This window comes from Rhinolophus sinicus, linkage group LG05, assembly GCF_036562045.2.
Source record: "Rhinolophus sinicus isolate RSC01 linkage group LG05, ASM3656204v1, whole genome shotgun sequence".
NCBI classification, from domain to species: domain Eukaryota; kingdom Metazoa; phylum Chordata; class Mammalia; order Chiroptera; family Rhinolophidae; genus Rhinolophus; species Rhinolophus sinicus.
The window spans coordinates 173209969-173223238 of NC_133755.1; the positions used below are offsets into that span (position 1 = coordinate 173209969).

General features: G+C 38.8%; 1 protein-coding gene across 2 annotated transcripts in view; it reads right to left on the minus strand.

Moving 5' to 3' along the window:
* Positions 1–13270, minus strand: part of CNKSR3 (CNKSR family member 3) — a 77709-nt gene that overhangs the window by 11721 nt on the left and 52718 nt on the right. For both annotated transcript variants that reach the window (XM_019749254.2, XM_074333721.1), the window contains exons 5-9: positions 10005–10046; positions 7325–7444; positions 5259–5318; positions 753–821; positions 340–486 (exon numbers count right to left, since the gene is read on the minus strand). In XM_019749254.2, coding sequence (XP_019604813.1) covers positions 340–486; positions 753–821; positions 5259–5318; positions 7325–7444; positions 10005–10046 — 438 coding nt within the window. The remainder of the gene's footprint in view (positions 1–339; positions 487–752; positions 822–5258; positions 5319–7324; positions 7445–10004; positions 10047–13270) is intronic.

Genomic DNA, 13270 nt, shown 5'->3' on the forward strand with positions numbered 1-13270 from the left:
GAAGAAAGAAGGACTAGAATGAACTTTCTGAAGTGATGGCAGCTACTAGCCACATGTGGTTACCAAAGATCTGAAATATGGCCAATGAGAGTGAGGAACGGAGCCTTTCATTTTATTTAAATAGTCACATGTGGCCAGTGGTTACCATACTGTTCAGTGCAAATCTAGAATGTATATTTTCATCTAAGTAGGATAATAGGAAAATTATGCATACACAAACTCCTGAAACCAATCTCCTTCCAATTTTCATCTTTCTTTTTGGAGATCAATCAGACACTTGACATTGTTCGTGCACTGATACCAGAACACTTATACAGATAGTGGAAATAGACCAAATACCTGCACAAGTGGTGGCTTCCACCGTAGGTTTTTCAGGGGAGCAGGAGTGAAGTTGAAAGAACCTGTGGGGCGCTTCTTAAGCAGTAATACAACTCCTGTGGGATTCTCTCTCAATTTTCTCACCAGATTTTTTAGCTGCCATCCCACCTTCAAAGAAAGAAAATGAGGAGAGGGGACTTGCTCATGAATAAGGAAAAATCAAACTTGTGAATGTATCTCAAGGAAATCAGTCGTGAGCAAACAGGTAGACAAATAGACAAATATAATACAAGTATGTTCATCTTAGCACTGCTTAAAATTATGGAAAATTGGATATAAACTGCAAATTTAAAAAATTCAAGCAAAATGGTGTTGGGTTTAGTCAAAAGTTCTCGAGGGGACTATTAGGTTTTAAGTCTCAATCAGAAACTCACCACAGTTTGCCGATTAACCTGAATGACTTCATCGCCAGCATGAATCTTCTGAGATTTGTCTGCAGGAGACTATTAGAAACAAACAGAGAGACCTATCTTAGTTTTTAACCTTCTATTTCTTTCTGCTTCTATTTCTTCTTCCTTCTATCTTCTGTAGACAATGAGCAATGGAATGTAATTTTACTAACAATTGTCACCCCAATAAATTTTAAAAAAAAAGAAATATAATTTTCTCAAGAAATATTACAAAGTGTACATGAGTTCGCTGAGACTACCTAGTTTGTAGAAACCTGTGTTATCTATTTAATTAGTGGTCTGTTATAACAGATAATCTGTCAAGTGGGACAGCCAAGTTCATCTCACCTGTCAGGGAGAGTGGGACACACTGTCGCCAATGATGAACTGAAAAAAGCCACTAGTTCATCTAAAGACACCTTACATGAACCTTATCAAAATTAATCTTACAGAAGCTGACCAACTGTTTAACATGAAAAGACTCACTGTAACTCTGTCATTCCATTTCCTTTTAAGCAATTATTAAAACGATCTTAGTTTTTACTCAACCTTGTTTTTCTTTTATCACAATGCTACTAAAATAGATAGATGGTGAAAATAGAAATTGTATTTCTTTAGAGAAAATGAATGCAAAATTTTTCCATTTCAGGTTGAATTCAAAATAAATGAGTTTTCAGTAACAAAACAAACTTCCAGACTTTGTTTTCCCAAAGAATACTTTGCAACAAATTTGCAAGTAGATGTAGATATAGATATATTCACGTGTGTATATATAGATATATTAATGTATTTGTCAAATATTTTGCCCATAGTATTCTTGTTCATTTAGTCAAACTAGAACTCTTTATGACTAAGATACCTCATCTGAGCAAAAGAGAAGGAAAGGATAAACCTTTGATTTCAAATTATAATCAAATGTTATCTAGGCCAGACTATTTTATTTGGTAACTTACGTAACTGGCTGAATCTTCAATTTACAACTATCCTCAAACAAACAAACAAAAGAGAAAGAAATAGCACCTTTGAACATGTTGAGGGAGGTAGCAATTAAAGCCAAGATACACTTGCTGAATTTTCTCACTCAACTGTTGTGACAGTCTCAACAAGAAGTGAGCAAGTGACATTAAACTGTAGAAACATTCCCACTGACTTATCTAGGTCCAACACAAAGCACAGGTGTGACTGTTATTTTTTAAAAACATTTAACCTGCCACCATAACAACCAGCAGTGCCTCATCTGAGAGACTAGTATCATGGGTGCCGCGGGGCGATGGCCTAACTCAATCTCTCTTAGACACTTAAAAAAGACAAAAACAATGTATCAGTGCTCCTTTTCGATATTGTGTGTCAGATACTTAACCCATAGCTTTCCAGTTAATCTTCCTGGTCTAAGGATTCATTTATGGTTGGCTTCACATTATAAAAGATGGCCCTAAGGCCAGGAAGTCCCCCTATTTACAGATGTGCAATTAAAAAAAAAAAAAAAAAGCCCCAGTGTCCTGAATTGACTTCGTTTCCTAAGGATCCTCATGCATTCATTTCTCAAATGTCCTACCAAGCGATTAAGAGTTGTGCTTGGCAGAACACTGGTAAAGAGAGACCTTGATACCAAAATTCTCCCTAGGGCAGTAGCTCTTGCCTATGTTCACCATGAGCCAGACTACTGAAAAATGATGCTCATTTTGGTTTGGGGCAGAGGGGTGATGACCTGGAGAAGAATGCGGCCATTCTTCAGAGCCTAATCTGATTCCCACCTCATCTTGCGGGTGGAGGATAGCAGGACGGATGGGATCCTGTCGAGATCCTGTCAAGGTCTTATGCATCATCAGAAAAAGAAGCCAGATAGAGGAGAATTTCTAGATACTGTTTAATCTGACGTTGGAATGATCCTAGCTTCTCAGATAACCTCAGAAAAGAACAAAGAAAAAAGCAAAGGACCAGAGGACGGAGATGGCCTCTGGCATTGCTTCAGCCTACAATCCAAGACAGAGGATATGGAGGCAGCTGGCTTGGCAATGCAATGACTGATTTCCCATCCACTACCACCCACCACACTAGGTTTCCACGAAGACATTCTGACTCTGAAGTCTTAGCAACCTTAAATGATAGCTGGAAAGCTTCCCTGGTTCTGGCATTCTCTTTCGTCATTTAAGTGTAAAATATCCAGCATGAAATATAAAACATCCAGGTTAATCCCTGGATAGGCTTAGGTAAGAAGTGGGTTCTTATTTAACTTCCCACCCTCATCTGTGAGACTTAGCAAATGTTCAGCATATTCCGGGTATTTAGTGAACACAGCTGAATGACTGAAAGGATGAGTGACATTTTCCAATGGATTACCAGAGGCAATAAGACAAGTTTTCCTTTTTCTGATCTTTAACTGGATGGGATGACTTATACACAGTCCTTTCTGGGAGTACCAGGGTCAACTACATTCAGGTCAATCACCCAGTCTTTTAAATCTGGTAGGAATTCTAGGAAATGCATCATTACATTTGACAGACATTTCATTTGATTCAAAGCAGCTTGTCTAGTCTCTCATTCAACTCTCATCTTTAAAATAAAATGGGGGGCAGGGGGAGGGATGTTTTGAAGAGGAGAAATCTGTGTGCCTTCTGATAGCTATATTAGTGTTCTACACACTTGCCAAAGACTGAAATTGCTTCAAGAAGACCAGCGAGAATCTAGAACCACAGAGGTCTGCTTATTTATGCAATCACCAAAAATTGCTAGATGCTTATATGCAATCACCAAATTGCTAAATGACATTCACCATCCTTCTGAATCCATCCAACTCCAAAATAATACACTGGGTGGCTACTACGTGTGTATATTCTTGTCATGGCTCAGCTGAAATATATTAAGTCTATGACAAGAATAGGGAATGAACTGTGTAATGCATTATGCATTTTTTCTTTTACACCATCCCCAGCCTAAGAGGCTGTTATTGCCTCTCAGGTGAGGCGATGTAAAATTTCCTGCAGTTCTCAGTGTGTTCTCATTGTTGAACAACAAAGAATGCTTAAAGACACTACCATCTACTCATTTGTCTGCCACAACCACACAACTTATTTATAAGTCATTGATTGCCTTAAGCAATGTCCTTTTTTTCTTACTACAAAAATCAAGTGTGTATAACAAACCCTCAGCAAAGATCATGCCCTTTTATTTTATCAAAAGACCAAGCAGCTGAAGCTCAAAATGCAACACGTATTTCCACCAAACAGATTAGAAAAATAGGTACCAATTTCTTCTATTTTAAGGAACTCTTTCCTCTTGTCTTAGTTGATTAAACAGATTAATTCCACAGACACATGCTTCTTTGACACAGATCCTGGAAACTATTCAAACATTTTAAGCTTCATATCAATGTCATTTAAAAGCTAGCCATCTTGTAAGTTGCAAAAAGAAAGCACTTAATTAGCTCTACTTTTCACAAATTCAAAGAGCCAGGAGAGCAGTTTCCAGGCTCTCGGCCTCACGTGGAAAGGTGCTGGCTCGGTTATTCGAAGGCCATCAACTGTGGCTGGGAGGCATCTGCTGTTGCCGGTTAGCCATGGGCCACTAATACAACTGCCGTGACTACGCTAGTGGGTTGGCTTGGTTGGTTGGCAGAGAAGCAGACTGCAGATCAAAGCTAGTAAGTGCTGTTAGCAAGCAGATTATGGATTGTGGATCGTATTGATCCTACTTCCTGTCTCGCCCAGCTGCCAGCGAGACTGCGGTGCAGGAAGACCCCTTGTTGGGGGACTGGTGGATGTCTGCTTTTGTGTCTCGACCGCCGCCATCGGGAATATAGTGGTATGACTCCCCTATCTGTGGCTCCATTGTTGTTCCTTTTTGAACTCACCATATTCTGTGTCCACCCACCGAGAGCGGGACCAGAGACCCTGCATGACACACACCTTTCGTGTAGCAGAATTTCCAAAAGAAAGATAACAGAGTACAAAGTATCTCACCATAGAAACAGCCCTGCTTTTTCTATTCAGAGGATTAGAGGAGGGAAAAAACTAAATTTCAATATCATGCCAAATATTATGAAATACAACCCTACAAAAAGAATCTATGTCATGCAAAAATCCCAAAATAGTTGCTCCGGTGACACATAAATTCCATGAGACAAACAAACAAAAGATATTTACACATTTGGCTAACAATTACAGTACTTCTAGGAGTGATTCTCAAAGGCAAAGAGATCATTGTTTTTGTATTTATGGATTAACACTTCCCAGACGCAAAAGGAATAATTAACACAAGGGTGGGGGTGAAAAACTAGGCAAGGTGCATGAGCAATAAAGGACAATTTAAATAATAAATTGACAACAGCTGGTGATAAGCAGTGTCCTAGCAACAGAAATAAACAAAACAGGCACCCTTGCTCTCACTAAGGATAATAAAACAGCATGCATACATTTAAATGAAAAGCATGGGGACTCTGTCAAATTTGTTTAAACATCCAATACCTTTTACATTTAACGAACAGGCACTTACATTCTCTGTCGTTCCAGTAATCACGTGCAATCCATCATAGGTTGATTTGATGTACATGCCCTAGAGTGAGTCACAAATATTATTAACTATTTACACCAACATGTAGAAATACAGCCACCAAGTGAGACTTGAACTTATAAAACATTAAAGGCAGTCCCTGCAGAACAATACTCATTTTTAAGCCTCCTAAAACATTGTGAAACAAGATCCAAAGAGAGGTGAAGGGGAACTCAACAAACCAAAATACTAGTGAAAGAAATCAGAAACGAGATCTCTTTGATATTGTCATTTGTGTGCCAGGCACACCGAATTTTGCCATAACTCTGGGGACTCAGGAGGCATCTTCTCAGCCCTGAAGAATGAATGAGGCCTTTCAAACAAGGACTGTTCTCTTCTGACCATCTCTTTGTCTAGTGACACAATATAATCAGTTAACTTTGGTATCAGCAGTCATTACAGGGTGAGTTATTCAAGCCACTCACAATCCAGACCAGCATGTATGAACGAAGGTTGTTAAATAACACAACATAGGAAATAGATGAGAAACAGGTACTTTTCCCTTTTAAGGGAAGCATAAGATACATACGCTCCTTCCTAAAAGGCCTGAGAAGCAAACTCAGGGGTGAGTGCCCTATCGTCGAAGAAATATTTCTGTACTCTGGCATATCATGTATGAAAAGTGTTTAATAAATTTTTATAAGATGAGGAAAGATAGCAAAAAGTAGATTGGGCAGAGTAGTTGCTCACCTTGGTATCAATATCACAATAATGCATTCTCCTAAAAAATCATTTTGACCCCGAACTTGCCCCTACACCACTCTACAATGAGAATCTCCTCACATACTGACACCTCCAAGGTTCTCCTTCTTCCTCTCCTTTCCGGCTAGAGGGGGGGTTAGGGGGACCACTTCATTGCCAGAGCGATCAGATTCTCCCGCCATGCAGTACTCCCCTACCCCGAGCATTTGCTTGTACAACTTTACCATCCGAAATGGCAACTCCATTTCTGCTCACACAGGCATTTCTCTGCTTCTACGTGACTATAAACTCACCTCCAAAAGCCTTCCCTGTCGAATCTATTATAATCTATCATTTACTTTGAAGCCGAGCAGCCTCCATACGCATTTCTCCACTTACTACGAATGCAGCCTGGTCATCATTTGGTTGCTTTGTTTTCCTGTCTGAGAGCAGAGACTGTCTTGATGTCTCCCCATAGCTACCGACATGCTAGGCACACCCCTCGTCATACCCCTCATCAAAGCAGCTACAGCAGCTGTGGCCACCAATCACTACTGCACATGTCCTGTGCAGTCCCACATCGGCCACTCAGCATCCATCATCTAAATTAACACTTTCAACGACCCTGGGAGACAGTTATTATTATTCATTTTTGACGGATGAGGAAATTGACACATAAAGCGGTTAAGTCACTTGAGGGCTGAGATTTAAACCTTGACTCAACGCCTCTAAGTTTATCAATGGGCCTCGCAGCTTCTTCACTTAAATGTCAGCAAATTCATCTCATTGGCTGCATGCTAGGGACTGGGAGAGCTAGGTGTCTGGGTGCTGATCTAGGTAGTCAGGTATCTACCTACCTGTATGTATTCTCAGGGCTTGTTCTCACAGAGCTCGTACCTCACTAATGAAACATTTCTGAACATTTTTTCAGAATCATGTCTTCCAAGGAGACGCTTCTCATATTCTTCCGAAGTGCTAACAGAGACTTTCAGAGCAGATGTTCTTATGTACCCAGAGACCATGTTTCCTTTGTGTAAATGCTTTATATTTCCTTCCATTGCTAAGTCCTAAAAATAAAACTGTTACGATAATTCCTTCAAGATATGAGTGTACAGTTTTTAAATTGTACTTATTTTTATACTTTGAAGACATAAAATATGTCAACAGTTCAAGATGGTAAATTTCTCACTATATGGTGGAAGACGGCCTAATTTAATGCTATTCAGAATTACAGTGAAAGCAATAAGGAATTATGGGGGGGGAAAAACTTTAATAAATGACGATGTGTTATTATTTGAAAATAAAATACGTGTAGTCAGAATTCTTACCAGGCCTTCACCAGGTTTAATGTTTGGTAAGTGAACTTCCTCCAGACAGGCACACTGGCTCATAACAGGGTCCCTGGTAGAGCGGATTGTTCTGTCACAAATGCCATTTAAAACCTTGACCTAGAGTTGGAGAGGCAAAACGTCAGGAAAGGTTCAATCATTAATGAAGTTTATCTCAAGCTGAATTTTAAAGAAATGCACTTGACCTATAATCTCTAGCTCTGGCTGGCAATCATTTTGATAATACTGCTCAACGAACACATAGCACTTGGATTCCATATTTGTAATCTGTACAAATGGTACCAGGCATTTCAACTTTGTTTAAAACGTGCAACATTTATATTATCTCATTTACGACCACTGAAGAGCACAGGCAGGGGAGAAACAGAAACCTCCTTTTTGACAGTTAAAGAGAATCATGGATTCCCAGCCACCTGTATTTTTTGTAGTGATCACTCATGTTCTCTACATACCAAATATTGACAAGATTATCTTGCCTGCACCTGTCTTTTTTTTTTTCAATAGATTTCATTTTTTAAAGCAGTTTTAGGTTGACAGAGAAAATGAGCAGAAAGTGCAGAGTTCTTATATACTTTCTATCCCACCCAAACACAGTTATAGTATTATAATATAGTTAATAATAACAAGATATTATTAACACCTTGCATTAGTGGTGGTACATTTATTCAAGTTCATAAATCCATATTGAGAGATTATTATTAATTAAAGACCGTAGTTTATATTAGGGTTCTCTTTTGTGGTGTGCAATTCTATGGGTTTTGACAAATGCCTCCTGTCATGTATCCACCACACAATATCATACAGAATAATTCCGACACCTAAAAATCCCACGCTCCCCATGTTCATCTTTCTCCTCCTGCCCCACTGTGAATTCCCTTTTTTTTTTTTTTTTTTGTCTCTGTTATTTTGCCTTTTCCAGAAGGTCAAATAGTTAGAATCATACAGTATGTAGCCTTTTCAGATTGGCTTCTTTCACTTAGTAATATGCATTTAAGTTTCTTCCAGACCTTTTCATGGTTTGAGAGCTCATTTCTTTTTTTTGGTGAATAATATTCCATTGTCTGCATGGACCACAGTTGATTTATCCATCACCTACTGAAGGACATCTTGGTTGCTTCCAAGTTTTGGCAATTATGAATAATCGTGCTATAACACTCTGTGCAAGTTTTTGTGGCTATAAGTTTTCAATTCATTTGGGTAAATACCTAGGAGTGCAACTGCTGGAATGTATGGTAAGAGTATGCTTAGTTTGTAAGAAACTGCCACGCTGTCTTCCAAAGTGTCTGCACCATGTTGCATCCCCACCAGCAACGAATGAGCGTTCGTGTTGCTCTACATCCTTGTCAGCATTTGCTGTTGTCGTGTTTTGAATCTTAGTTATTCTAACAGGAATATAGTGGTACTTGTTGTTTTAATTTATAGCACCTAATGAAACATGATGTTGAACATCTTTTCATATACTTATTTACCAGTTGTATATCTTTTTTTGGTAGTGTCTGTTCAGATCTTTTGCCAACTTTTTAATTAGATTGTTTGTTTTCTTGTTATTGAGTTTCCTGATTATTGAGTTTTATGTATTTTGGACACAAGTCCTTTATCTGATATGTGTTTTGAAAATATTTTCTCCCTGTCTGAGGCTTATTTTTTCCTTCTCTTAATAGTACATTGCATGGAGCCAAGTTTCTAATGTTAATGAAGTCTACCTTACCGATTTTGTTTTTCAATCAATCGTGCTTTTGGTATTGTATCAAAAAACCCATTGCCAAACCTAAGGTCACCTAGAATTTCTCCAATTTTCTTCTAGGAGTTTTACAGTTTTGTGTTTTAAATTTAGGTGTACCATCTTTTCAGTGATGGTGACATTCACATTCTCTGAATGCAAACACTAACAAAGTAAAACCTTAGAAACGATGTGAAGACCCCTATTGAGTAATCTCTGTGTAGAAATCCCAGTGGTTACGTGTGGTTACTTCCGCCAATCAGATTCATCTAACCTTTCAAAATTAAACAACCAAAGAAATCAGGAAATTCCAGAGTGACTTTTTTTTTCCAAGGGGGAGAAACCAAGAAGTGACATTTTGCACATTCCTCCAATTAGTTTAGCCTCCCTATTTATGGAAAATATATTTATAGCAGTTTCATTGCTAAATTCCTCAACATCAGTAGGAGGAAGGCCTTATCAAAAGAGCACAGGCTGGCTTATGTCAAAAGGAGGAAGCGATGATGAATAGTTATAAAATGCCTTTAAACAGTCACAGTACATCTCCCCCTCCATCATAAGGTTTTTGCCAAGAATATTTTTTTAATCAAAATGGTCCTAAAGTGAAATTTGCAGATCAGTTCATCCATTATTAACAGGCTAGGTATCAATTTAAGTATAACGGCACTCTGATGAAATGTTCAGAGGATAAAAAAACCAAAGCAAATGAGAAACCCCAATATATCCAATTTCAGCACAGGAATTTTCACAGTAGTTGGTCTTGTTGTTAAACGACTTTATTCTTCCTTTTCTGTCTAAATTAATAGACCCATATCCCAAAAACCAACATTTCAAAGTATATCCTGAAGTAATTAACCACAGTGAATTTACTTTAAGTAATGTGATTCCCACTGGTTTGGGGAAAGGAATTTTACGATAACTTGCAGAACATATACTTACTATGGTTAGGACTTTCTCTTCCATTTCTGCTACAGGACAATCCTAAAGAAGGGAAGAAGAAAAAAATGAAAACTAAATTTAAAAGCTTAAAACTTCCAAAAATTGTTGGCTTGCCTGTCTGGATATTTCCTGGAGCCCAAGATGGTCCCTGACATACCCCCCACCCCTACCCTGCAGCCTGAACAGTTCTGGATGGAACGAGACCTGGATGGAAAGAGACCTGGACAGAGAGTGCAGCATAAGAATGGAGCCACCATTTAACTCCTCCTGAGGCTCTGCTCAATCCTGACCCCAGGAACTTATCATCCCAGGAACCCATCTGACCAATTATATAATCTGAAAACCTACAAAAATCATCAAGCTGAAATCCACCTACTGTCCAGACTATGCAGAAGGTAGTAAGCCAGAAGTCAAAGTCCAAGAAACCTGACAATGGCTCCCAAATGGGATCCCGGGCTCCACGAGCACTGGGCCAACATGCCAGGCGTCTTTAGCTCTGGACCTGCCTATAAGAATAGCTTTCAAATGAGGGCTTAAATAAGCTCAGCCACAAAAGTTTATTTTAAGCACCACTGAGATTAAATCAGATATTTCAGTCCTTAATAGATGAAAAAGATTCAACAAAACATTCATTTAACACACTGCCAAAAAAGTGGTCTTGAGGTATGCTATTGATGACATTAAATAAAGGGCTGGAACGCAAAGCATTATTTACTCAGCTTAAGAACAAAAGACTGGGAACTGTTAGCTGATTATAGGAATCACCCTTGTCCTGTCTAGAAGCAACCAAAGCAAAACTGCCCCTGTGAAATTCTCACAGTTAACCTAGAACTTGCCTGCAGCAGAAGAAAAGGGAGACCAACCACATTCTTCAGAGTGTTTTTAGCACAGTTAAGTATAATCCTAAACTGGGGCTTTCCAGAGAAACTGCTGATTATTTTATGTACATGAAGGATATCAATCAATTCTGTTGAAATTGTCAGTTTCACTTCAATCAAAAAGTCATTTTAGGTCATGAAGGGGGGTAGAAATAGCTAACACTTTCTACCCTATGTGATTTTTTATAATCAGATTTTCAGTGTCTTTAAATTTTTAAAAAATTTTCTCTACTAGGTAAAAATCTGAGAAACAATTGTAGTTTCTCACCACTCCCAAAATTTACACTGACTCTTAGGAAAAAAGTAGCCAAGTAAGAAAATGCTTAAAAAAAAAAAAAAGAAAAAGTTATAAATTTAAACTACAGGAACAACTTCCATAAAATATGAGTGATTAACGCTCAAAAACATGCTTTCCTTCCTCCAACTTGGCACTAAACCATCAACTACCATGATGGCTCGTCCCTTATTAACACCATCTGAAGGACAAATTTATTAAACAAATGGCAACTTTAGAAAAACAGAACACTAAGGTGGTCCTGTGCTAAAAATAAAACTAATAATTTGTATTTATGATCTTTCATTACAAATCTCTGAATCATATGAGCATTGTCATCATCGTCAGAGAGCTCCAGGGCCCAAGATTCAAGGTGGATGTGTGACCTCACAGTTCCTGATACTTGAGTCTTTGATGGATCCAAATCACTTAGAAAACGGGTTCCTCATTGTGGCGATGGAGGCCCTGGGTGAGGGGAACTCTGCTGCCTCCCTGAGTGGTTCGAGTCAGCATGTGAAAGGGCTCACTTTTTATTTTACCTTCCGCCACCATGAACGTGGAGGTTCCCACACCCATTCCTACCAGCAGGAAGCAGCTGCAGGCGTGACTTAGTGTTGTTTGGCATGAAGGCCATGGAATGGAAAAAAAGGAGCCCTGGAAATAAGTCACCCCCTCATGAGTCAGACGGTAGGAGGAACTTTGCCACATTCCTTGGTCACCCTGATCCGCACACTCAAGCCAGCCTACCTGGCACAGACCTAGCCTGGGCAGCTATCAGGTGCTGCTTCCCTCTGCCGCTGCTCTTCCTTAATCTACCTTCTTACTACCTAAGTAGCCCTGGACAATCCATTTAACTTCTCCATGCCTCTGCTTCCTTCTCCATAAATCAGGGATGATCAAATCTACCTCAGAAAACTGTTGAGAAGTAAATGTGGTAACACGTGTCAGCATGTAACACATAACTGATTCACTATCGGCACTCACGGCTTTTTCCTCGTCTACTTTCATGGCTATTTTTTCCATTCAGTTTTCGTGGGCTTGACATTGCTCATTGCCCTCATTTCTTTCCACACTAGAATTCAGCACCTGTCACTGTCATTTTGTCTCTTGCCATTGCGATTCCAGTTCTCATGTCATTGCAACTTTAGGAGGAGAGATTAAAGATAGAGACCACAGTCCCTTCCCACCTCGGTTTCCTTCATCTGAAATTATAGCCTGAAATCTGGACAGAATATCAGTCCGTGGACTGAGTGTGAGGCTGTGGCGGAAGCACGGTTAAAAGCAGTGTGCACTTTCCTCACAGGGGAGAAAAGCAGCAAATATTTACCCTTCCAATGGGGAGACTTACATGTTATCAGCAGAGGGAAAGGTGCAAAGAAAGTGACAAGAAAGAAGTAGGGGACAGCACCTATGTTCTCTGATTACTACAGAAAACACACATTCACCAAGAGCTAAACATGTTTTTTCAATCTAAGTTCATAAAATGATATTCCCACATACCGTGTTCCCCTGAAAATATCACCCAGCCGGACAATCAGCTCTAATGCGTCTTTTGGAGCAAAAATTGATATTAGACCCTGTCTTATATTATATTATATAAGACCCAGTCTTATATTATAGTAAAACAAGACCACGTCTTACATTAATTTTTGCTCCAAAAGACGCATTAGAGCTGATTGTCCGGCTAGGTCTTATTTTCAGGGAAACACAGTATTTTTATATATTGCCAGTCTTAATCCTTAAAAATTGTTCAAATTTACATTAAAAAAAAAATACCAGAATGTAAGAGTAACATATTTGTTAACTTCTCCTTAAACCATCAAGTCTGGTTCTAGAAAACTAGTACAAGGCAAGATTTTTATATTCCCTACTATCAGCAACTATTTCACGGTGCTTTGCATATGTTATATCATATTTAATCTTCCTAATGATCTTTTGAGGTAGATATTATTTTTTTAAAGTTTATATTACTTCTCTATTTTTAATTTTACATGAATTCATAAATGTGATGATACACACACTTTTTGTAAATGAAAAAACTTTTTTTTTTTTTTTTTTTGGCTTGGTGCTCATGTGCGTGCCTTCCCCACTTCTCTCCCTGCCAAGATAAACTC